We start from the raw sequence: 23291 nt of genomic DNA on the forward strand, positions 1-23291 counted from the left end.
AGATCACGCCGATGCGATCCTGTACGATATTCTTCTCATCCGTTAGAATAGTTCAATTCTCTTCTCATTTCGTGCTTCGTCTTTCACCAAACGCGTCGAATCTTTCTTATCGTACGTGCGTACAGATTTTACTCCGGCAAAATATTTTTCGTTCGCATGTTGGCGACGCTGATCGTCATTGTCTTTTCCGGACAAAGTAATCTTCCGGTTTCCGATGGCCGTGCGAAATATCATGAAATGTCAAATTAATATATTCCCGCGGTAAAGAGAGCGTATGCGTGAAATTTATTGGCGCGACGCAGCCACGATCGAGCCGGCGAAAGATTTCGTCCGGTGACGAAACTTTCACGACATCTGAAATTGGGAATTGATAACGGCGAAACAGTAAATAATTCAAATGCGTATATTATATTATTGAATCACTTGAACTGCGAGGGTTTAAAAGACAGGAAGTTTGCACCTATCTATCTGTCACTCTCAGCTGATTCATTCACCCCGCCGGACGACATTTATTTATTGTATTTTTATTTTCTTTTTTTTACACGCATTGCTGTAATAAAGATCCACTTCTGTTTGCTTAATATTATTTCTCAATGAAAGCTAAGAGAATCATCAGAACATATAAATATTTATGACAAGTAAACATCAGGATGGTTCATTGAGTGAATGATAGAAAGTGGTATAAACTCTGCAATATAATTTCAATCCATGAATTTATAAATCTTCCAATTGCCGTTATTTAAGTAATATGATAAAACTTAGGATTATCTAATGACTTGCATTTTCAGAACTGTGCTCTGGTCTCAGTCCAAAAATATGTGACAGTGTTCAAAGTATCTGAACGGAGTAATGGCTTCGATCTGTCGACGTTGGAGATTATGGATATTGCCTGTACTAACCTGTCTATATGCACTGCTCATTATTGTACTCGTACCGATTCTGCTAGTCAATTGCATCAAACATAGTTCCATCGAAAAAAATCAAGGCGCGCTGGTGGGTGGTGTTTTTGTCTTGCTAGCATTACCCATTGCCTTTTACGAGATTGTTCAGCACATGATCTATTATACGCAGCCTAGACTACAGAAATATATAATAAGGTGAGTCATCTATCGCCAAGAAAATGTATAAAAATTTAATTTCACTTATTTAGTTTTTTCTTTCTGTTAGTGTATAATATTAAGTATATATATATATATATATATATATATATATATATATATATATATATATATGTATATGTATATGTATATGTATATGTATATGTATATACTTAATATTATACACTATTATTATATATAAGTATGGATTTTATATTTTATATTATTTTTCAGGATATTATGGATGGTACCCATCTATGCAATGAATGCTGTAAGAAAAAAATTACAAGTCCTTGTGTATATTATGAAAAATATGTAAATATTTATTCAGTTGTTTAATGAATGTTTTTTGTCTGTGTACAGTGGTTAGGTTTGATGTATCCTGCAGGCAGTATATACGTGGATAGCTTAAGAGAATGCTATGAAGCTTATGTGATATATAATTTCATGATGTATCTATTGGCCTATTTGAACTCCGACCATCAATTGGAACATAGACTAGAAATCTCGCCTCAAGTGCACCATATGTTTCCTCTGTGCTGTCTTCCCAACTGGGAAATGGGCAGAGAGTTTGTACATATGTGCAAGCATGGAATTTTACAATATACAGCTGTTAGACCTATATCAACTTTAGTATCATTGTAAGAGGAATATTTTAATTTAATTTTATGTTGTGATATATTTGAATTTATTTATTTTATGTTGCTGTTTTTGCAGCATCTGCGAATTGAATGGCGTATATGGAGAGGGTGAATTTAGAGGAGACGTCGCTTTTCCATATATGATTGCTTTAAACAATCTGTCACAATTTGTTGCCATGTACTGTTTGGTACTCTTTTATCGTGCCAATGTGGAAGCCTTGAAGCCAATGAAACCAATTGGGAAATTTCTATGTATCAAAGCTGTAGTGTTTTTCTCGTTTTTGTAAGTTTATTATATCATAATATGTCTGTTTTTCTCAAAATCAGAATAAAAACATAATACATTCTTGGTTTTCAGTCAAGGAGTGTTAATAGCTCTATTGGTATACTTCAATGTTATATCAAGTATTTTTAATACACAAAATACAGATGCCATCAGAAATATTTCATCCAAGTTGCAGGATTTTCTAATTTGTATAGAGATGTTTTTAGCCGCGATAGCGCATCACTACAGCTTTTCCTACAAACCATTTGTCAATTTAGCACAGGGTCAAGCATGGTGGGACGCATTTAGGTATAGAAAGCATTCTGAAAATACTTTGAAACAAATTAAAGCACGCGCGCCTGCGCGCAACATACACACACACACACACATATATCTCTAAATGAGTTCCAACATATATATCATCTAATTTAATAAAGTACATTATGTATATAATTCAATATATTATGATACTGATATTAAATCATATTTTCACTATGTAATTAACATACATTTTATACATTTTTAGAGCAATGTGGGATGTTTCTGATGTGCATAATGATATAAAAGAACATTTGGGCGTCGTCGGCTCGTCCTTAAGTCGCAGGATACGTGGACGCGGTGCATATCAGCAGGCTTGGGGAAGTGCGACGGAGCGTACGTCGCTCTTGCCCGAGGCCACGGTAATAAGCCAGGCTAGAAGTGCGCCTACCTGCTCATTTTCGGGCTACAACACGGCTGAGGCCGGACTGAATAATAATCCATCCATCGCGGAATCAGAAGAGGCGACCCCAGACGCGCAGGATAATAGTAATACCATTAATACGTAGCCAATATATCTGAATCCATCCACACGAAAACGGTACTCAATTGCGGTGCGTTATGAAACCGGCGTATTTTGATGGAAATTATTTTTTAGTATTATTTTTTAAGCCGAAAAAAGTACATAGTTTTGCAACAACATTCTTTCCACATTATTGTACAAATCATAGTCATTTATTATCACATTACATATCGCATTGGGACACAATGTTCCGATATCATGAGATGTTCTTTTTATGATTAATGCGGGAACAATTTTTTCTTAGTGAAAACATTGAAATAGTTTTGACACTGTATATCTTTTTATTTAAGTTCAAGTAAAATTTTTTTTAATTTTATCAAAAATTATGTAAAAAGTTAATTTTATTGTTTATAATTTCGAGTCGATTTGAAAAATCTGTAGCGAAAACATCTAGTGATTTTGGAGCATTCTATTTAATATTTACGATTTAAGAAATTTGATACAAGTAGGAAATTTTTTGAAGAGCATAAATTGCTCGCTATGTCCTCATTTTGCGAAAGTCATTCGTATGTATATGTTACCAATGATGTACTACCAAATAATGTACATACATTTATATATATATATATATATATATATATATATATATATATATAGATCTACGTAGAGAAATACTATATCTCTAAAATATTTGTACATACCTCGAACGACCAACGCATCAAATTTTATTACACTTCCAACACAGATGTTATTTTTCTCTCGATATATCGAATTACAAGAACCGAGTCATATTTGGATATTAGACGCTTGGAATTTCCTATATCCTTTTTCGCTTTATATATATGTACACATACGAGTGTGTGTGTGTGTGTATGTATATATATATATATATATATATATATATATATATATATATATATAAATACATAATAAATATAATCTGCACTCTCTGTATTTATAATTTGAAGATATTTTATAATTATAATATATATCTCGCGCGCGGCGAAAGACCATATGTTTACTTCTAAACAAGATCTCCATCTCCTAAGAATTCTTTTTCTCCTAAAAAAAAAATCGTTAATTTTTTTCAAAAGGCATTTTGTATCAAATATATATTGATCATTGAATTTTTATTATAATATTGATGTCCTAAATTTTAGACATATATTCAAATCAACATGTATGCTCTTATACATATTCAAGAACGTATTATATTAATATTAATCTCTAGATTATATTCCTATATTCTATATTATTTTCCCGTCCACACGTTGGACGCTCATAACTAGGGTTGCCACCCGTAAAATAAAGTATTAAAGTATTATTTAAAATAAAGTATTGTACGTTATTTTGGATGAACATACTTTATACTTTGTAAAAGTAATAAAGTACGCTAAAATACTTTATTTTACGAATACTAAGTTTTCATTAGCATTTTTACGGTAGATGTCACCGTGTCACGTGATTTATTATTATGAATGCATCCGTTTCACGCATTGAGCGTATGGAAATCGCCTGGAAATTTATAATTTATAGATTTTAAGGCGATCTTTGCGTTCAGTGCGTGAAACGGAAAAGCTTTTCTAAATTTAATTAAAAATGAATTGCTAATATATTTAAATTTAAATATCGATTGTAAAGATGCTATAAAAGTCTTGTCTTTAAAAAAGACAAACACTTATTGGATATTGCTAAAAGTAATAAAAAATATGTATAAATAATATAAAAAATATGTACTTTTTTTTTTATTTGGTGTACTTTTGTTCTTAAAAGAGTTACATACGTTATTTATTTTAAAAAAAGGTGGCAATCCTACTCATAATCGCTTCTGATACAGTGAGAAATGTGATTCAATCTCGATTCTCGATCTTCAATACATGGAGTGTTAAAGTAACGTCATCTCGAGAAAGGTGCGGAACAGAGCGGAAACAAGATGAATGGAAAAGAAAGTAAAAATCAAGAACACGATGAATATCAATATTTACAACTCGTCGAGAAAGTCATTACAACTGGAGCAAAGAGAAGCAATCGCACCGGTGTCGATACTTATTCCATTTTCGGTGCGCAAATGCGATTCGGATTACGAAACGGTAAAGATATGTTATACTTTTATCACCCATAGAAAATCATGTCGAATTTACAATATTTTTGAGAATGTATATATATAAAATAAAAATCATTAGACAATAATTTTTAATTTGTGACATTAAATAATTTTTAATTTGTGACATATGCGGATCTTTTATCGAATTTCTTTGTAAAGTAATTTGTGCCCATTGTTCCTCTACAAAGAAATTTATTTTAAAAAATTTGAGAATTTTGTTTTAAGAAATTTATTTCTACAGATGTTTTCCCATTATTGACAACTAAAAAGGTATTTTGGCGAGCAGTAGTTGAAGAATTACTATGGTTTATCAAAGGATCGACAAATTCCAAAGAACTAGCAGATAAAGATATTCATATTTGGGATGAAAATGGTTCACGTGCCTTTTTAGATTCTTGCGGTTTCACAGACAGAGAAGAAGGTGATTTGGGACCTGTTTATGGATTCCAATGGAGACACTTTGGTGCCGAGTACAAGGATATGTTCACAAATTATACAGGACACGGTATTGTTTTTTGTTGAAAGATATTCTTTAAATTATAATTGGTTATTATATAAGATTTTTTTTTTCAATTTACAAATAAAACTATGTCTGTAAACAAAAATATATACATAATATATAATTGACATTTAACTATATATTTATTTAATCAGGAATAGATCAGCTAAAAGAAGTTATCTACAAAGTGAAGCATTCTCCAGATGATAGGCGTATTATAATGACTGCCTGGAATCCAGTCGATATTCCAAAAATGGCGTTACCACCATGTCACACTTTCGTACAATTTTATGTAAATAACGGTGAATTGTCCGCGCAGCTTTATCAAAGAAGTGCAGATATGGGTTTAGGAGTGCCATTCAATATAGCATCATATTCCTTATTGATTTATATGATCGCTCACGTTACTGGCTTGAAGGTGAGGGTCGATTCTCGCTTTGCATTGATAAATTCCAGATGTTTTTTTTTTTCTTTACTTTCTACTTTCTTTTATTTTTAGCCAGGAGAATTTGTACATACAATGGGAGACTGTCACGTTTATGTCAACCATGTAAGCGCCCTTAAGGAACAAATAAAGCGCGAACCACGAGAGTTTCCAAAATTAAGGATAGCTAGAGAGATTAAAGATATTGATGACTTCGCTGCTGAGGATTTTGAATTGATTGATTATAAACCTTATTCCAAACTCTACATGAAAATGGCTGTCTGAGTTGCATTTTTTGAAAGTTCTTTGCAGAAAATTTTTCGAAAAAAAAAGTTATGTCTATGTAACTGTAACATTAATATTTAATTTTCATAATATTTGTTAATATTACTTTTAACGTACTTAAGTTGATAAATCTCAACACAAAACTTTCTCTAAATCTTAATATTAAGCTGTACTGGTTAAAAATAGTATTTTCAATTACAGTATTTTTCGATTTAAGAGAAACGCAAAAAACTTATTTCTAACAGTTTGGTTCTTGTTTTTCAGAGTGATGATAAAAGTGTAAGATGAATATACTTTATATATAATTCTCTAGCCATATACAACTCTCTCTATAGACATTAGTTTCTAATAAAAATTATATTCTTAATAAACCTATATTTTAATAATATATCAATATCTCCAAAATCCGTCGCGCACAGTTCTTGTAAATTCATCTTTCATGATCATTTTTTTTTTATTTACTTCTCAATTGCCGCATTCTATATTTTTCAATTTTATTATACAAATGTAATTTCGATCAATCACGTGCGATACAAATCGTGATAACATCGTGAAAGGCCTTACATATAAGTAGCTGCTAAATATAATAAAATTATGATTCCCATACAATATACATGTATAAATTGTTTATATATCTTTATGTAAATTAGCTTTATATAAGGAATTAAATTCTAACAAAATGAGATCTAATAACTTTTATCGGAAATACATTTTGTAAGATACATCTTTCATAACTAGCTCTGTATCTCATTAATATTATAATCAGCATAAAAGTATGATCAATTTCATTGCATTCTTTATTATTTGTAGTTATCTCAAATATACAGCAATTTTTATTTTTTATGAGGTGCTGGAGCAGTAAACAAGTCTCCATTGTGAAAAAGAAAGTGACCTCTCTATATAAAATTTAAAAACGACAAGTTATCGCAAACTCACAATGATCTGAGAGACATTTCACATAAATATTTCATAAATCTTTTTTAGGAGAGACTTTTGTACGTCGGGGCTAGCACATTTGTACATCATTGGACTGTGTGCTTAACTGATGCAGTTGTTGAGTGACTGCCAATGTGCCACACTCGTTCACTGTTATAATCACCCAAATAACATCTATAAAAAAAAAAAAAAATGTGTTACAAAAAAAGTTTATTAAAATGTATGACCAAATCGAATATAGAAAATAATTTAGAAAAACAATGTAGAGGAGAATTTATCTTATTCACATAAACTACTGAAAAATAAATAACGATATTCTTGAGTGTCCAATATTATCAGTCCAGAATATTGATAAGATAAGCATGTTTAGTTCCTGATAATAAAGTGTCTACCCTTAAGTCAAGGTTGATTTATACCTCTTTGTTTCAACTAAACATTTTGTATCTACCTTTGCAGAATATTAGATATTCCTAACATTTTTTTGGTTTTTTTTTTTCAGATTATATTATGAGAAGCTATGTCAATCCTTAAATTTGCCCAGTCCAAACTTACCACCAAAATAGACACCATTCGACGTCATCATTCTCCATTTACTTTGATGGACACCAGTTTCAGCTGGACTCTTTAATGTTACGCTTAATTCTGTAGATTCTTTAGGACCCAATGGTGGAACTGGTATCCTTGCACAACCCATCAGTATTCCGCTAGAATGTTGCAGATGGATTCCAATTGGCCAGGTTTCTGTGCCACTGTTTTGTACATGCCATGACTTCTGAAAATTTGTACTGGGTGGCACAGCTTCTCCCTCACCAATTGTACTGTCACATATTAATGTCATACAAGGGGTGTTGAAAGGATTTCCAAAATCGATGTAACTGCAAATTGCTGCTTGTAGATTCCTGGGGAATAAAAATTTTGTAATGATTTAAAGTTGCATGAAGAAAAGATTGTTTATGAATCTAAGCAACAAAGCAAACTTTTATTTGTTTTAATACAACAATAACATAGTTCAAAAAAATAGTTCTACTATTGTTTCTATTGTCTGCAAATAAATGGAAAATAAAAAAAGAACAGTGCTATTAGGATAATTGGAATATCAAATCATTTCATAATTTTATAAAATTTTATAAAATATTATTACGTGAAATAAATTAACTAAAAATTGGCTATCTAACTGCCAATATCATTAGTCATCATGAAAAGCTCTCTTTTTAGATGTGCTTTCTGACCTTCCTTCTCTTTATCTTCAAATTATCTCCAACACATGAGAATATAAGTGCATCCACTTAAAATGCAAACATTGCAACTAATGGAAAAAATGTTCCATAAAAAATTCACTTTATATCCAAGCAAGTAAGATGTTAAGCCAAGCAAGCAAGATGTTAAGCCAAAACAAGCAACTTCTTGATGCAGATATCAAATAAAATCATTGATGAATATCAACGAAAAGAAACAGAATGACCAAAATGACAGAGAACAGGATAAAGTGTAATGTGTCTTAATTCGGGATAAAAATTCGTCTCAAGTTAAATAAGAAAAGAAAGAAGAAAAAAGATTTGAAGCAAACAGATCCTTTTGCAAAGTAGGATGGAAAGGGGAGTCACAATAAACATGGCGATGCAAGGTTATATGCTGCGTGGGCAGCGTAAACGGTTACAAGACGACGTCCAAGAGATGACAGATTACCAATTGTTCATGTCCAAGAAGAACGCGGCGGTCGTCTCGTTGAGGTGGCTGTCAGCCAGCAGCTTCTGCAGCTGCTTCACCAGGTCGTCTTTGTCCGTGGTGCCGAGACAGCTGAACTGGTGCAGCAAATGTTGATCCAGATCGTTGTTGAGGTCCATGATCGCTGATTTTTCGTCGGCTTAACTGCTCCTTAATGCTTCATGTGACGACGTTACAATGCTGTCAACACTCGTGCGTCGTTTACCTCGTCGCCTCGGCTGCTCTCTCAGTCACGAATTTTAAATGTCATTCTCTCCGTGCGACATTCGGCCGTGTCCGCTATACAGTGCACGCATATCCGCAGTACCAGACCAGTGCTGTGGCAAGTGGCAAGACTTGACGGATGTGATGGAAGGATCTTGACAATTTCGGATTTAAGCTTACGGGACAGGGGAAGGGGAAAAACCATTCCCGGAATACGGATAGATATTTCTAATATTTCTGATTCTATCTTTTCCAAGGAGACATCTTTTGCTCTTTTTACTTGATTTTGATTAAATGAAATACTTTTAGAAATAATGAAATATCCGAATATTTGCTCTCGATTTCAAAATTAAAAAATTGTTTTTCGTCTTATCTTTAATAAATATCTCGCTCTCCTTATTATTAGTACTCGATATTACACATATATATAGGAATTTCGCTTATATATCGTAGTATTTTGGAAACAGGGTTCTGTGAATCGACGTTACACTCTTACACAATACACTCTGTGCGAAAAATTGCTCTCTCTCTCTCTCTCTTTATATATATATATATTTCTCTCTCTCCCTCTCTCTTTCTATTTCTCTCTCTCCCTCTCTCTTTCTATTTCTCTCTCTCCCTCTCTCTTTCTCTGTCTCTTCTTCTTGTACATGCGTACGCATGTATGTATGACAGTCCGCGATAAAAGCTACCTACCTTGACCTTGTCAGCATCGCGGAAGATAGACTTTTCTAAAAATGAATAATTCGCAACTTAATACTAGTGAATTTTTTTTACAATCGAGGAATATTTCTTCGATTGATTTTGCTTTACATGTTTTTGAAAAATAAACGAAGTAAGCAAAATAAATAATCTTTTTTTTTAATAATTTTGCAAGATTTAACACTTTTTGTCACATTTTCATTCGGAAGAGATAAAATGATTTCATAAGATACGCTCCCCTTATATATACGTTTGCCTCTCGCCGTCTCAAAACAATTGCGGAATGGAATACCTAAACGTTTGGATGCGAGGCACTTTAATTCGCGCTATCTCCCCGGATGTCACGGGTGCGCCGGATAAACCGTGCGCATGCGCGGATGGTGCGGCGCGGGACAATCGACATGCGAGACAAACGAGACGCGCGCACCGCGTCGGGATCACGTAGACGCGCTCCGATGAGCGGCTCGATCCTCGACGAGGAAAATCGACGGTTCACTTCCGAAGTGTGTCCCGCGTCGGCCGTGCGCGATAACGTCGATCGGCAGGGGTAACCCACGTGAATTCGCGATGGCAGAGCGCATTTAAGGTCGCCGTTGATCCTCGAAGGATTGACAACACGCGAGTTACGCGCGTACGGAAGAGATCCGATTGATTAAAATTATATTTTCGCCGTCTTATTTCACGATGATCGTTTCGATTGCTAGTTTGATTAAATAGAAAGACGAAGCTTGAATTCGCGCGTATTTTGGACCGCACATCGCGAGAAAAAGAGGAAAGGGACGGCGAGGAGGAGCAAGGTAGGGAAATATTTTTGCTCGCGAATCTCCGTGCTCTTTAACTGACTGATTTGCAAAATGAGTTTTGCGTAACCAACTTAGCGCGTTTTGTATGAGGAATTATATTTTAAAATGTACCTCACATATTTATATACATTTTTGGGTCAGCTGATATCTCATGCAAATGTGAAAAGAATTATTTTCCAAATAAAAAATAGCTTCACGCACACGAAGAATCATCCTATTTTTATCTCATTCTACAAAAAGTAATTTGCGCAGATTAAAAGAAATAAACGAAATTTTAACACTGATTTTTTTCGCTAAATTCTTTATTTGGAAAATTCAGTTCTAGAGTCTAATTTTTTCATAATGAATATTATTTTTTTACCACACGTTCTTTTTTAAATCGCCCATTTTTTTGCAAGGTACCTTGCCACCTCGCCATTTCTTATCTACGATTTAAACACCGACAAGATGATCGGACCGTCGTCGGGGGCGGCCGGTGAAGTCACCGAAAGTCGCGCGTCCTCCAAACGGAAAGCTTTCGACGATCTAGACATCGACAACCCTAAACGAAAGATCTTCGATGAGTTGGACATTGACAGTTTCTGCGAGGAAATCCGCCAGACGAATCGCAAGCGTTATCTCCAGGAACTCGAGACGCCGGAGGAGTTAGTGGCTACGTCGAATGAAATGATCACAGAAGCGGCAACCCTCTTTTCACCGATGTCCGCTCAGGAGATTGTCGATGAATCGCAAGTAGCGCATCTTGAGGTGTTACTGGTGGATGGCACCAATTGCACCTGGACGACCATGTCGGAATTGGAACAGCAGCAAAATCTGGACGTCCTCGTGACTTCGTCCTCTTCGTTGTCGTTATCGTCGTCATCGTCATCGTCGTCAACCATCTCCGAGCGGAATCATCCAGCGGAAACCTACACCGTCGAGGAGACTAATTATCAGCCGGCGATGTCGATGAATTATTGGGAACAGAGCACCGCACCCGCGGTATCTTTCGCTAATTCAAACATTCAGCAAAATAAAGGAACGATGAATAATAATCAGCAACAGCAGCAGTTTGAAGATCAGGAAAACGGAAATCTGTCGTGGTTGCTGGATTTTAAACTGGACTCGTTCATTGAAGCCACAGACGACAGATCGATTGTGGGACCCGTCTCGACAAAGGATAATCATTGCGGTAAGGAAAGTGTAAAGAACAAAATAATCGTTTATATTAATGCTTTCTTGAATATTAAAATTAAAGAGATGAATATTGTTGACTTTAGCGTTGAAATTAAAATCTTTACTCACAATTTTAAAAGCGAAATGTTTCATATAAAAATAAATTATGTAAAACGAGATAATTATTCTTCATTTGCAACTGCTTCTTTCCCGAATAATAGCGAATAGTTAAAATATTAAAAAATTGTCTTTTCAATGTTACTGTAACTAAATTGTGATAAATGTTTAATAGAAATTTTATAATCTTGAGGCTAATTGCGCATTTTCAGGCAACAAGAGCAAACCAAACGGACGGTCGCACAGTTCCAATTATACCAACGACATCAGAAAAGGACCCGAAAATTCATCGATGTATCGACAAGACTCGAATCAGGTGACTTATCCTGCCAACGGATTCGACAACCGGAATATTTCGCGATCCAACGGACCGAAAAAACCTCCCTTTACCTATACGGAATTGATAGAGCATGCTTTGCAAGAAAGAGGCGAACTCACGGTCTCTGCGATTTACCAATGGATCTCGTAAGTATATCATCAGTAAAAATTTATTTATTAATATCAATTTTTTTCTTAAGGAATTTTTATTCGTCTTTCTTGCAAAGATTTGTCGAAATTATTATCCATAATTGGCGCACTGCAATATTATATAGTCGTATTTTTTTCATAATCACGATTTTCCAAAAAAAATTAGATGTTTAATTATATATTTATATATATATATATATATATATATATATATATATATATATATATCATATAATTCCAATATATATATATATATATATATATATATACATTTTCTTTTTTTTTGGTTTTCAATTATTTCTAATATTTGTTTGTATATATTTTTTTTACACTCTGTTATTGAATGGAATGATAATTCAGTAAAATAATTTATTAATTAAAAAAAATGATAAGATTGACAGATTGTAAGAGGTAAATATTTACAAGTTATGCTCGAAAATACACGGAGTATTTTCTTTATTTATGTTGCGACCGCGCAGGAAGCTTTCTACAAATTTACACGAGCATGGCCCACTGTGGTCGGAGGTGGGTTGACGGGGGGTGGGTTGCTCCTGGATGGTACCCATTGGTACCACTGCCCCCATTGCTTGGCACCACCTGGCACTAACTCCTCACCCTTCAGCTATCCTTTGCTGCAGCCCTCAACACGAATGCTCGCAATTTACTGCTCCTATGCCTTCACCTGTTCGATCGCCGCTCAAGCTCCTTGGAAAAAGAATATATAGATCATCCATATAGCATAGTATGGCCGCTCGAGTTATAAAAAATATATAATAATTTTGCACCAAAAAAAGATTTATAAACATAAACATTCAAATCATCTTATAAATCTTATTTTTTTAATAATAAAATTTTATTTGTTTGTTTATTCGAGATTTCGATCGTAATATATGATACGAATTAGAACTAACATTTTAAATCGAGAATGCCTCTCGAGAGTGTAAGAATATCTTTTTCGAAGATATCGAGAGGATGATGCACAATATTTTTCTTTCTATTATACAAGTTCGAAGTAATAGATACGATATGTGAAAAGTTCGAAACAGATTCGTTAAATTATCAATGATACCATTTGTCGCGATCATCGTGATCAGCGGAGCGAGTAAACACGCCGCTTAGCATTTCGAATGCACCCTCGGCTTAAACGCCTTTTTTTCGTTTTCCACCAAAACCAGTGGAATTAATCGCGTAGGGGGTGCGTAACGCACCGTGACATCGCTGCGAGCAGGTGAAGGAAATTAGTTTCGTGGGGACGTAAATTGCCGTCGTGCGTTTTAAGCGCGCAATACTTCTAATCGCGTTCCCCTTTGATTCGCCTACATATATAAAAGAGAACTTTTGCTATCATATAATTATTAAACGTGAAGTTCAATATTGTTTTGGGTAAGAAAAAATATACAGAGATTATATTATAATATATAGTGTGCGTGTATGTGTAATTTTTGTAAAATAAAACTTATAATATATTTTTATTATTTTCAGGGAACATTTCCCTTATTACAAGAGCAACGATGATCGCTGGAAGAACTCCGTTCGGCACAATCTCTCGATAAATCCACATTTTCGGAAAGGTTCGAAGGCGCCTCATGGAGCCGGTCATCTTTGGGCGATCGCAAATCGTAGCGATTGTAGACCTCGTCCGCTCGCTGTTAATGGATTAGCAACCACTACATCGACGCAACAAATTGCACAGAATGATTGCGATGAATCCCGGAGTAATAAAATCATTAGGTAAAAATAATTTCTTATCGTATCTTGTAAAAAGAACATATACAAGATATTATTGAGTGTAGTAAGAAAGAAAAAAAAATAAGATATTGCGGATGTTTGCTTTCATGTTACAGCGATATCATAGACGAGGTGGAGGCTGCAACGGCGAGCATTACGCAATCAAATCCAGACGAGGATACTGATAATATATTGAATCCTGTGACGCTCGAGCATTCTGCCGAGCAAATACTCAACGGTATAAAACGTGAGGTGGAGGTGCAATATCTTGTTCCCATGATGATGGCCAATAATGACGAGGCAAATCAGCAGAATCAGCTGACCGTTCAACAAACGGAGTTTCAATGTCCTTTCAAGGAGAGCGGTGAGAGAATCATAACGTTATATATCTCAAAAAATTATTGAAAAATTTAATTAATGCGAATTTATGAAACGAAATTGACTTGCAGATTTCCTGAATCCAGTATCTAAAGAGGTCGTCGCCGAGGAATGCGGGCTCGTGAGCGAAGGATACCTAGTGACGGATTTGAATCCGAATGCTTTTGGATTGAACGTCATCGATCCCGAAATCATAGGATCGGAGAATCTCTTCGGTGAAGAGCTTAGCTTCCAATTTTACGAATTGACATCGCCGTCGCAGCTACAATCCGCCTGACACACGGAGAGCAATAAAGTACATTTTATCGTGATCGACGAATTCCAAATACAGAACACGCTGACGCGCGGTGATAATGATGACCGAGCGATCGTCTGCGGCGATGCTGAAAGCGAGGAAAATGTTTCGGAAAGGGAAAACTCGCAGACAAGATTGCCTGTCAACAGCGATCAGGATTACGAATGCGCAACAACGAGAAGCTGATCTCTTATTCGAATTGTGCTATCGCAAAATTTTTACGATAACTATTTTCGAAGATGTTCGATCATTTTATTCACAATGCGACTGTTAGAATAGCTAGAAACCAGCTTAACAGAACCAGTTAATTGATAAGCTTAGAGAATGAGATAAATGAGTCAACTACAGTGCAAGTATGAGGAAGTCATGTCTCTCAAATTTGATGCCACGTAGTTTGATGATTTATGATTGTGATGTTTACAACGATCGTCGAAGGATCTTAGCACAAGATCCGAAATAAACGAAGCAATTATATATATCGTCCAACGTGTGCCTGGTTAAAGTGTCTTAAGATGAGCGTCACTTATCACCTATGCATTTATTTCTTCTAGTCTTTTGCGAAACAGTGTGTAACGTTTTTGTATTAGTAAAGAAAGTACGATATTTACTATTATATGTATATATTGTCCCCATCATTTATATCATTCTCACAAGTAAATGTGAAATATCTTGAAAAGTTTCTACAAAGATACTTTCGTAATAATGTAAAAAAGTATTAGGGAATGTATTTGGAAATGTTTTGATCATAATCAATTTCGGGATGTTTCGCGATGAGAAAACGCTGAAACAAAATATAGAGGAGAGAGTTACAGAATTTATATTAATCTAGTATAAACATTCTACTTGAAAATAATTGAGAAGAATTAAGAATTATAAATTTATTAGCTACAATTAAAATTTTACATTTTATTTCTCATTAATGAAAATATTATTCTACAGATTTTGTTGAATCGGTTTTTTGTTCTTGATTCTCGTTTTTGCTTGCTCTTTGGATCATATTAGTCATCCTTTCGAGTTTCGCCTGCTTCTTAGCCTCCTTCTTCTTCTTTTTCTCCTCCTTTTCTTTCTGCAACAGCATCTCTTTGAATCTATCATCATGAGGCGAAATTTTGAAGCCAAAGTGTCTCCTGACTTCCTCTACCAGACGTTCCTTTCGCAATCTTGCAGCCTCTAGCTCAGCTTCCTTCTTAGCAATTTTAGCGTTCAACTGAGCTGTCCATTCATCCATCTTCATCATTTTCTCAAGTAATTGGTTTTCTCTGAAAATGCAATTGTACATAATTATACACTATTCTAAATTATCAGTAAAGTTTCATCTGAACTGGTAAGTAATAAAATTGAAAAATACATGCCTTTCTTTAATCCGAGCAGCTTTTTTTTGCTTTCTTTCTTCTAGTTGCTTCCATCTATCCTGAAGAGATAATGGAAAAGCAACTCTCTCGTACTCTTTGGCATTTCTTATTTCTTTCTGAGTGGGCCAAGCAAATCCTGCCGGAACGTCAATGGCTGTCAATCCATATCTACCCAATGTAACTTTCTTGTATTTCACTTTATAGTGATGCCACGACATAGGCTTATCATAAGGACGTAGACCTATGAGCATGTTCCTATCTTGCGGATTCAATCGGGATTTGTTCCGCTTCTTGGCAAGTTCCTGTTGAAACTCCTGATCGTCCATTAGAGAATACACTGGTTTCTCGTCGGCAGAAGTTATATCAACAATCTCGTTCTTAGATTCCGCTGGCTCTGTGGCGAAGAATCTCCCAAGGACGCCTTGAACTCGCACATTTCGACGAATGACAAAGTCGTATATTCGTCTCAGACTCATTGCGACGTCGATTCTCCACCAGATAAAACTTATGTATAATCACTGTAGAATATACATCAGTTAATTGTGTAAAGATATTATCAATGAAATACTAGTTGAAGCTAGTAGTATAGACAGATAAAATGATTATTATTTATTATCTATTATTATTTATTATTTTTATTATTTATTACTTTATTATTTTTTATTTTATTCTATATGTCTATGGCCAGTACACAACGTAAAGCATCAATAATTATAAGCGCAAACATTTGTGAAAAAGATACATACATGCAAAAAAAGGTATTTCTGAAGAAATCGCATAACTTATTTCAGCGATATTTTTTTTCCAAAATTACAGTGAAACTCCAAATTGCCAGAGAAAACTCGATGTATTTAATCTTATATGGTATTGCCATCTATATTTATTTTAGAGGTTATGTAAAATTACCGACGAGACCGATGGTGGCGTTGATGGTAAAATTATGTAGGTTGCGTTCCGTTTCACGCATAGAGTGCATAGATCGCTTGGAAATTTATAATATTTGTTACGTGAACTATAGATTTTCAGGCGATCTATGCGCTCAATGCGTGAAACGGACGCATCCCTAGCCAAAAACAAATATTTTGAAATTGCTGGTAAGATCATCGTTTAGTGTTTAGTTCGAGAATCCTCCACATGTGCATCAGTTCGCATCCATCCGCATCAGAGATCAAATGAGAGTAGACTAGTAGGTTAGTACCAAGTTAGTACGAGAAATATTAAGTGCAGGAAGTGTTGTGTGAACGAAAATTATACAATGGAAAAGCGTCTCTCCAGGGTAAATTAATTTCACGAATTTTAATTGATGTTAATACTAATTGGCAATGAAGTATATAGTGATCGATTTTAAGAAAGTTATAAAAATGGAAATTAATTGATTATTAATTGTAAATACAGATACCAGGAAATCATGAAATTACATACGCGACTTTTGTCCTCGTCGACGAGGAGCATACCCTAGGAAATGCACTATCTAACGTGATAAATAATTAGTATGTATTACTTAGATTTTATGAGTAATAATAAGTATATGTATAGAATTAATGACTTTTCTTTTTTCGCAGTCCTGGCATAAAAATATGCGCTTACACTGTGCCTCATCCAGCAGAAAATAAGATACATTTTAATATTCAGACAACTGGTGAAAGTGCGATTGAAGTGTTGAAACGAGGTTTTCAGGATCTTGAAAAAATATGCGATCATACAATTGAAACATTTGACAAAGCATATAAGAAGTTCAAATCCTCAAGTGATGCTCCTTTAGATGCTACGTAACATCATTTTTATATATTATAGCTGTTTTCTAATTAAATAAAAATATACTATTAAATATATTGTATACTATGATAGTCTTTGCTATTTTTTTAATGAAATTGTATAGGATATATACATAGGCTTAAATATTATAATTAAATAAATTGATAAATAAGTAACATACCACTTATATATAAATTATAAGGAATTAAAGGATTGAAGAGGAAAATAACAAGATCCATATTTTCAAAGACATTCCATCAAGAATGGATGTTTATTTAGACAACTTCAGCAGCTCTCACACCACCTTTGTGAGTTTTTGATAGAAAATCAGCAAATTCCTGGTATGGTGCTTTAGCTAGAGCCTGTTCTTTCCACAGATCGGGCGTTAGATAAGCGTATGTTTTAGCGATCGCGGCATAAGTGGCCTTGGCAAAATTGCCGAGTGTGCACGTGGATCCCCTAGCTGAGGTATAACAATCCTCAATACCTGCCATCTGAAGCAACTTTTTGGGAACTGGAGCAGACACAATACCAGTACCCCTGGGTGCCGGTATCAGACGCACCTGCACAGAACCGCACTTGCCAGTCACTTTACACGGCACAGTGTGCGGCTTGCCGATCTTGTTACCCCAATAACCGCGTCGTACCGGGACGACAGAGAGCTTAGCCAGAATAATAGCACCGCGAATAGCAGTGGCTACTTCCTTGGAACACTTCACTCCCAATCCGATGTGTCCGTTGCTATCTCCAATGGCAACAAAAGCCTATAAAATGTTCACATTTTTAATATCCTTGTCAGTCTCTAAATTTTCATTTTGTGCTTTATCAACTTTGATCGCTTATGATATTTAAAAGAAGACACTTCAGCTTTACCTTAAAACGCGTGCGTTGACCAGCTCGAGTCTGCTTCTGTACAGGCATAATTTTCAGAACTTCATCCTTTAGATCTGGACCAAGAAACTTGTCGATGATCTCATATTCCTTGATAGGTAAGGAGAACAGATAGATGTGTTCTAGTGATTGGATTTTGCCATCTCTGACTAGACGACCAAGCTTTGTTACAGGGACCCATTCCTTGCTATCTTCTTTTCCGCGTCCACGGCCGCGTCCTCTTCCTCTACCACGTCCACGACCTCTGAGGCCACCCCGATCGCCTCCCGCTCCACGAGAACCAAAACCTCCACGAAAACCTCCACGTGTGGCTGGAGCAGCGTCCGCCATTCTATGATTGAATAATACATTATCGAATATTAGTTATCGTGTTATAATCAAACAGAAGTCGAGAATATAATTGATACTTTTCTTAATTATATTTCTTAATTTTTATTAAATATTCTTGATTTTTAATCATAAAACGCCAACACGTGGAATTTGACAAAACATTTTAAAACGTGACAGAATTTTTTATATATAAAATGCCCATTTTTTAAACATCTTGTATGGCTGGATGAAAAGGATGTAAAGATTATTTTATTATTGTAATATACGCGAGAAGACGGAGAAATTTCTAAAATATATACTCACGTTACTTCTTTCGACCTGTCTTGTACGTGAAATCACGAAAGAAAGAGATGAAGATTCCGATCGTGCTTCATGATGGCGCTTTTTGTATAACGTCATATCCGATGTTTCAAAAAAGGGCGCGTACCTTTCCTTTATTATATGCGTTAATAGAAAGTACATTTTTTTAAAGAATATTAAGTGGATCTTAATAATAATTGAACAATTTTAATCGCTAACGCAATAATAAGCATGCAATTATATATAATTATAATCACAAGAAACTCAATATATACAAACTCAATATATTATACTATTAATTAAGATGATCATTAAGATATACATTAAGAGAAAATTATTAAAAAGAACGAGAAGTTAATATATTCATTTACAGTTTAATTTTAATCAATATTACAGAATATCATTTATAAATTTGTATATAATATACAAAAATAGAAATAGTTTTATATAATTCCTTAAATAGGTTATTTCCGTTTTATAAAATGTTATTTAACAATGCATCTGTAAGTAAAAATAAGATTCTTTCTTATTTAACTTTTCTACCTCTTACATAAACTGATACTATATTACGATCATCGCCGGAGTGTATAAATCTTTGGAAATTTTCTTCAAGTGTATATTCTCTGAAATTATCCAACCGGCTGTTTTTTGCATTCAAATCTATGATGAGAGCATCGAATTCTTTACCTGATACCAGGTTACCGACTTTGTCATCAATCGAAAGCGCTAAACAAGTCAATGTATCAATATACATACAATTAGATTGAAAATTTTAATATATATAATTATAAAAAAATGTATTTGCACGATAATTAGTTTCTAATATGTAATACCGATCTTTACCTTTAGCACCTCCTAATGTTGCCATATGGAAGACTTCTTTATAATTAAGTGGTACATAATCATGTTTCATTAGAGATAGACAAGTTGATACATGTAAAACTGATCTCATTTCATCTTGCATACTATAACTTGATCCACCTGCAACATCTGAGAGAAGATACGTTTATTATTAATGTAATAATGATTATTAAATAATTTTATTATTAAATAATCAATCATTATGTCAATCAGTTATTATGCTGAATATCAAAATATGTCATTATTAATATAAAATTTTTGTAAGATAATCTTGCGGCACCTGTTCCAAGGCCAAGTTTGATGTTCTTAGCTTTTAGTCTCCGCACATCGCAAAGGCCGCTTCTCAGATACATATTTGAAGATGGACAATGAATTATAGCTGTTCCTTGTTTCTCAAGTATGGCAAGTTCATTATCTTCAAGATGGATTCCGTGTGCTAATATTGTCTATAAAGAGATCAAATATGTACATTTAATTGGGATATCTCTATCGCGAATGAGAATAATATATAATATCGATTTCTTTAATCTATTTAATAGATTAACAAAACAAAATTAAGTTTTACTTTATTGGTAAGAAGGCCTGCGGTTTCGTAAACAGCCGTGTATGACGATTGTTCTTTAAAAGTTTGTTTTACTGCTCTTATTTCAGCTTCATTTTCGGAGATATGAGTCTACAGAAAATAAAAAACACTTGAATTAACACTAAACATAATATATATGTTACGTGAGTGTAATATTAATACCTGTATATGTAAATCTTTTGCTTTAGCAATCTTTGCTAACTCTTGCATTAATTCCATGTTGCAGTTCAATGCAAATCTTGGTGTAATAATCGGTCTCACAAGCGGATTCTACAAGAAATTTTGAGTAATATGATATTTTTTGTTTATGTAATTATAATGTTAAATTTCCTATTTATACAATTAGAAAATTATTGTTTTATGCAGGAAATAAAATATAAGTTTGCATTTACTCCTATTCGTTCAACAGATTCTACAAAGGCTATAGTATCCTTAATTGATTTTTCAGTGCTTTCATAATATTCATCGTTCCGTGGAATATTCATGTTTATCTTTCCAATGAAAGCCCGTTGACCCAACTCTGCAACTTTTTCCGCGAGAATCATAGATGCCTCAGCATACAGAGATGCAAAGTAACATGCTGTCGTTGTGCCTGCTTCAATAGTTCGTTTCTGAAATAACGAATAAAATAGTAATAAACGTTACAAAAATATTTTGTGTCAAATACAAAAAAAATTGTATTATATACTAATATTTAAAAAAATGTTATAATATAACATTGTTATAATATAACATTGTATTACATTATATTGTTATATTAATATTGTTTTTAAATATTATTCTTCAACAGATTTGTTTTAAATACCACAACTGCGTCAAACACTTGATCTGCAAATTTTGTCTCAGTATACTTCTTTTCCAATGGAAAAGTATAGGTCTCCAGCCATTCCAAGAGACATTTGTCATAACCCAATCCAAGATTTGGAAACTGCACTGCATGAGTATGACAATCGATAAATCCAGGTATTATAAACTGCCCATATGATAAATTAATAACTTTGTCTGCATAAAAATCATCTATGTTGAAAATAACCTTCTCTTTATTTGTCGTTGGATTTTCCATAACATCAATAATCTGGATATTGTATAATAGAAGATGTTAACAAAGATTGATTTATTTTATCTATATTAAAGGATTATTAATAAATCAAAAATGTAAAAATAATATATATAAAATATATAGAATATGTTAAATACCTTGTCATCCTCGATAAATATAGCAACGCTCTCCTTAATAATCAATTCTCCATTTTCATCAGTATGAATTATAGGCCCAATAAAAATTTGTCGAACCATTGTACAAAATTTTTAAATATGTACAATTACTACTGCAAAATAATATAATGAAACCTACATTCACAATTATTTCAAAATATTTGAAAAATATTTTTCTTTAATTTTTATATATATAATCTTTTTAATATATATTTACAACTACAATAAAATTAATTTTTTAATAAGACTAAGATTATAAATAAAATACTTTTTTTTATATTATTACTTATCATGTACTCTATCATTAACAATAAAAAAATATATAATTTTCATTACGTTTTCAAAATGTCATTCAGCTTCTTTCACGAACCATTCAATTATGGAATCCTTATCTTTTAATGACGGTGCAAAAAACTAAAGAAAGATAGCGCGGAATAAAGTGTAGCTTTACAATTCTATATATGTTATTATAGAGCATGATTGTTGCGACAGAAATTATTAGTGCAAGAAATGGCAACATCGCTAAACAGCTGATTGATCTAGAATCTAGAAAAATCATATATATATATATATATATATATATATATGTGTGTGTGTGTGTGTGTGTGTGTGTGTGTTTTGTGTGTGTGTGTGTGTAATAAAATGCCTGTGTGTATTATTGTACAATACAAAAAGTTACATTAACAATGCAAGCGATTGCGTTTGTGTAAAATGTAGTATATAACAGCAAATAAAGCGATTGCATTCGATACTCGATATATAATGCAATAAAATGCATGTATATTATTGTATTATAATATAATAATATAAAAATGGTTGCGTATGTGAGTGTGTGCGCAAAATGTATTAGTTATTAATAATGCGAGCGATTGCGTCTGTGTAAAATGTAGTTGATATAACAGCGAAAGCGATTGCGTTCGATATTCGATATAATAGATATATGTAATAGAATATATATATTATTGTATAACAATATAATAATATAAAAATTGCTGTGTGAGTGTGTGCGCAAAATGTATTAGTTATTAACAATGCGAGCGATTGCGTCTGTGTAAAATGTAGTTGATATAACAGCGAAAGCGATTGCGTTCGATATTCGATATAATAAATATATGTAATAGAATGTATATATTATTGTATAACAATATAATAATATAAAAATTGCTGCGTGTGTGAGTGTGTGCGCAAAATGTATTAGTTATTAACAATGCGAGCGATTGCGTCTGATAATCGATATACCTAATGTATGTATACGTAATAATTAACTGCGTTTGTTATTGACTGTACATGCGTGCGTACAAAATGTTCCAGGTAGTAAAAATAGTATTTTGACTAAATTTGCGCAAAATGACAAAAAAACTATTTTAGCTACCTGGAGCGGTGTAACAACGAAAGCG

At 33.5% G+C, this 23291-nt stretch overlaps 8 protein-coding genes across 12 annotated transcripts; 4 read left to right on the forward strand and 4 right to left on the reverse strand.

Annotated features, from left to right (window-relative positions):
• Positions 1 to 201: 201 nt before the first annotated feature.
• On the forward strand, positions 202 to 3685 carry LOC126851729 (transmembrane protein 184C). Of its 2 annotated transcripts, none has more exons than XM_050595981.1 (7): positions 202 to 384; positions 789 to 1097; positions 1332 to 1368; positions 1461 to 1738; positions 1815 to 2021; positions 2097 to 2312; positions 2530 to 3685. In XM_050595981.1, exons 2-7 carry the CDS (start codon positions 850 to 852, stop codon positions 2828 to 2830), a joined length of 1287 nt encoding a protein of 428 aa, XP_050451938.1. In that variant the 5' UTR covers positions 202 to 384; positions 789 to 849; the 3' UTR covers positions 2831 to 3685. The 2 variants fall into 2 exon arrangements, with proteins under 2 accessions (XP_050451938.1, XP_050451939.1); XM_050595982.1 differs by lacking the exon at positions 202 to 384 and adding an exon at positions 406 to 679.
• An 88-nt stretch (positions 3686 to 3773) lies between these two features.
• On the forward strand, positions 3774 to 6730 carry LOC126851730 (thymidylate synthase). 3 transcript variants are annotated; one of them, XM_050595983.1, is made up of 5 exons: positions 3774 to 4481; positions 4588 to 4874; positions 5130 to 5393; positions 5543 to 5805; positions 5887 to 6730. In XM_050595983.1, the coding sequence occupies exons 2-5, from the start codon at positions 4718 to 4720 to the stop codon at positions 6094 to 6096; spliced, it is 894 nt and encodes a 297-aa protein (XP_050451940.1). In that variant the 5' UTR covers positions 3774 to 4481; positions 4588 to 4717; the 3' UTR covers positions 6097 to 6730. The 3 variants fall into 3 exon arrangements, with proteins under 3 accessions (XP_050451940.1, XP_050451942.1, XP_050451941.1); XM_050595985.1 differs by having other exon boundaries at positions 5549 to 5805; XM_050595984.1 differs by having other exon boundaries at positions 4622 to 4874.
• A 145-nt stretch (positions 6731 to 6875) lies between these two features.
• LOC126851731 (protein ILRUN) lies at positions 6876 to 9112 on the reverse strand. The gene is made up of 3 exons (XM_050595986.1): positions 8719 to 9112; positions 7585 to 7931; positions 6876 to 7206 (listed from the first exon to the last, which is right to left on the reverse strand). Exons 1-3 carry the CDS (start codon positions 8874 to 8876, stop codon positions 7103 to 7105), a joined length of 609 nt encoding a protein of 202 aa, XP_050451943.1. The 5' UTR covers positions 8877 to 9112; the 3' UTR covers positions 6876 to 7102.
• A 999-nt stretch (positions 9113 to 10111) lies between these two features.
• Positions 10112 to 15226, forward strand: LOC126851666 (uncharacterized). Its single transcript, XM_050595844.1, has 6 exons — positions 10112 to 10460; positions 10865 to 11637; positions 11951 to 12203; positions 13689 to 13937; positions 14051 to 14298; positions 14384 to 15226. The coding sequence occupies exons 2-6, from the start codon at positions 10914 to 10916 to the stop codon at positions 14587 to 14589; spliced, it is 1680 nt and encodes a 559-aa protein (XP_050451801.1). The 5' UTR covers positions 10112 to 10460; positions 10865 to 10913; the 3' UTR covers positions 14590 to 15226.
• A 244-nt stretch (positions 15227 to 15470) lies between these two features.
• On the reverse strand, positions 15471 to 16865 carry LOC126851667 (growth arrest and DNA damage-inducible proteins-interacting protein 1). The gene is made up of 3 exons (XM_050595846.1): positions 16706 to 16865; positions 15960 to 16477; positions 15471 to 15866 (listed from the first exon to the last, which is right to left on the reverse strand). Exons 2-3 carry the CDS (start codon positions 16433 to 16435, stop codon positions 15536 to 15538), a joined length of 807 nt encoding a protein of 268 aa, XP_050451803.1. The 5' UTR covers positions 16436 to 16477; positions 16706 to 16865; the 3' UTR covers positions 15471 to 15535.
• A 197-nt stretch (positions 16866 to 17062) lies between these two features.
• On the forward strand, positions 17063 to 17789 carry LOC126851668 (probable DNA-directed RNA polymerases I and III subunit RPAC2). Its single transcript, XM_050595847.1, has 3 exons — positions 17063 to 17235; positions 17355 to 17449; positions 17522 to 17789. The coding sequence occupies exons 1-3, from the start codon at positions 17215 to 17217 to the stop codon at positions 17730 to 17732; spliced, it is 327 nt and encodes a 108-aa protein (XP_050451804.1). The 5' UTR covers positions 17063 to 17214; the 3' UTR covers positions 17733 to 17789.
• A 165-nt stretch (positions 17790 to 17954) lies between these two features.
• Positions 17955 to 19341, reverse strand: LOC126851672 (40S ribosomal protein S2). Its single transcript, XM_050595861.1, has 3 exons — positions 19239 to 19341; positions 18588 to 18936; positions 17955 to 18478 (listed from the first exon to the last, which is right to left on the reverse strand). The coding sequence occupies exons 2-3, from the start codon at positions 18933 to 18935 to the stop codon at positions 17990 to 17992; spliced, it is 837 nt and encodes a 278-aa protein (XP_050451818.1). The 5' UTR covers position 18936; positions 19239 to 19341; the 3' UTR covers positions 17955 to 17989.
• Positions 19342 to 19589: 248 nt separating this feature from the next.
• On the reverse strand, positions 19590 to 22412 carry LOC126851671 (guanine deaminase). Of its 2 annotated transcripts, none has more exons than XM_050595860.1 (9): positions 22231 to 22412; positions 21877 to 22004; positions 21485 to 21754; positions 21072 to 21290; positions 20842 to 20949; positions 20662 to 20769; positions 20377 to 20542; positions 20079 to 20225; positions 19590 to 19961 (listed from the first exon to the last, which is right to left on the reverse strand). In XM_050595860.1, exons 2-9 carry the CDS (start codon positions 21973 to 21975, stop codon positions 19762 to 19764), a joined length of 1317 nt encoding a protein of 438 aa, XP_050451817.1. In that variant the 5' UTR covers positions 21976 to 22004; positions 22231 to 22412; the 3' UTR covers positions 19590 to 19761. The 2 variants fall into 2 exon arrangements, with proteins under 2 accessions (XP_050451817.1, XP_050451815.1); XM_050595858.1 differs by having other exon boundaries at positions 21877 to 22007.
• Between the last annotated feature and the right edge of the window lie 879 nt (positions 22413 to 23291).

The sequence above is a fragment of the Cataglyphis hispanica genome, chromosome 8 (assembly GCF_021464435.1).
Source record: "Cataglyphis hispanica isolate Lineage 1 chromosome 8, ULB_Chis1_1.0, whole genome shotgun sequence".
Classification (NCBI taxonomy): Eukaryota; Metazoa; Arthropoda; class Insecta; order Hymenoptera; family Formicidae; genus Cataglyphis; species Cataglyphis hispanica.

What these genes read in the sequence shown, in the direction of transcription:
- LOC126851729 (XM_050595981.1), top strand. Translation starts at nt 850, where the DNA reads ATGGCTTCGATCTGTCGACGTTGGAGATTATGGATATTGCCTGTACTA. An exon ending in CCATCTATGCAATGAATGCT is followed by an intron (nt 1,369 to 1,460) that starts GTAAGAAAAAAA and finishes GTCTGTGTACAG; the next exon opens with TGGTTAGGTTTGATGTATCC. An exon ending in ATATCAACTTTAGTATCATT is followed by an intron (nt 1,739 to 1,814) that starts GTAAGAGGAATA and finishes CTGTTTTTGCAG; the next exon opens with CATCTGCGAATTGAATGGCG.
- LOC126851730 (XM_050595983.1), top strand. Translation starts at nt 4,718, where the DNA reads ATGAATGGAAAAGAAAGTAAAAATCAAGAACACGATGAATATCAATAT. An exon ending in CACAAATTATACAGGACACG is followed by an intron (nt 5,394 to 5,542) that starts GTATTGTTTTTT and finishes TTATTTAATCAG; the next exon opens with GAATAGATCAGCTAAAAGAA. An exon ending in CTCACGTTACTGGCTTGAAG is followed by an intron (nt 5,806 to 5,886) that starts GTGAGGGTCGAT and finishes TTTTATTTTTAG; the next exon opens with CCAGGAGAATTTGTACATAC.
- LOC126851667 (XM_050595846.1), bottom strand. Translation starts at nt 16,435, where the DNA reads ATGAGTCTGAGACGAATATACGACTTTGTCATTCGTCGAAATGTGCGA. An exon ending in GCTGCTCGGATTAAAGAAAG is followed by an intron (nt 15,867 to 15,959) that starts GCATGTATTTTT and finishes TTGCATTTTCAG; the next exon opens with AGAAAACCAATTACTTGAGA.
- LOC126851668 (XM_050595847.1), top strand. Translation starts at nt 17,215, where the DNA reads ATGGAAAAGCGTCTCTCCAGG. An exon ending in TGGAAAAGCGTCTCTCCAGG is followed by an intron (nt 17,236 to 17,354) that starts GTAAATTAATTT and finishes TTGTAAATACAG; the next exon opens with ATACCAGGAAATCATGAAAT. An exon ending in TCTAACGTGATAAATAATTA is followed by an intron (nt 17,450 to 17,521) that starts GTATGTATTACT and finishes CTTTTTTCGCAG; the next exon opens with TCCTGGCATAAAAATATGCG.
- LOC126851666 (XM_050595844.1), top strand. Translation starts at nt 10,914, where the DNA reads ATGATCGGACCGTCGTCGGGGGCGGCCGGTGAAGTCACCGAAAGTCGC. An exon ending in GCGATTTACCAATGGATCTC is followed by an intron (nt 12,204 to 13,688) that starts GTAAGTATATCA and finishes TATTATTTTCAG; the next exon opens with GGAACATTTCCCTTATTACA. An exon ending in CGGAGTAATAAAATCATTAG is followed by an intron (nt 13,938 to 14,050) that starts GTAAAAATAATT and finishes TTCATGTTACAG; the next exon opens with CGATATCATAGACGAGGTGG.
- LOC126851731 (XM_050595986.1), bottom strand. Translation starts at nt 8,876, where the DNA reads ATGGACCTCAACAACGATCTGGATCAACATTTGCTGCACCAGTTCAGC. An exon ending in TTCTTGGACATGAACAATTG is followed by an intron (nt 7,932 to 8,718) that starts GTAATCTGTCAT and finishes TTTATTCCCCAG; the next exon opens with GAATCTACAAGCAGCAATTT. An exon ending in GAATGGTGTCTATTTTGGTG is followed by an intron (nt 7,207 to 7,584) that starts GTAAGTTTGGAC and finishes TTTTTTTTATAG; the next exon opens with ATGTTATTTGGGTGATTATA.
- LOC126851671 (XM_050595860.1), bottom strand. Translation starts at nt 21,975, where the DNA reads ATGGTTCGACAAATTTTTATTGGGCCTATAATTCATACTGATGAAAAT. An exon ending in CAGGCCTTCTTACCAATAAA is followed by an intron (nt 20,543 to 20,661) that starts GTAAAACTTAAT and finishes ATCTCTTTATAG; the next exon opens with ACAATATTAGCACACGGAAT. An exon ending in AACATTAGGAGGTGCTAAAG is followed by an intron (nt 19,962 to 20,078) that starts GTAAAGATCGGT and finishes TGACTTGTTTAG; the next exon opens with CGCTTTCGATTGATGACAAA.
- LOC126851672 (XM_050595861.1), bottom strand. Translation starts at nt 18,935, where the DNA reads ATGGCGGACGCTGCTCCAGCCACACGTGGAGGTTTTCGTGGAGGTTTT. An exon ending in GTCAACGCACGCGTTTTAAG is followed by an intron (nt 18,479 to 18,587) that starts GTAAAGCTGAAG and finishes AACATTTTATAG; the next exon opens with GCTTTTGTTGCCATTGGAGA.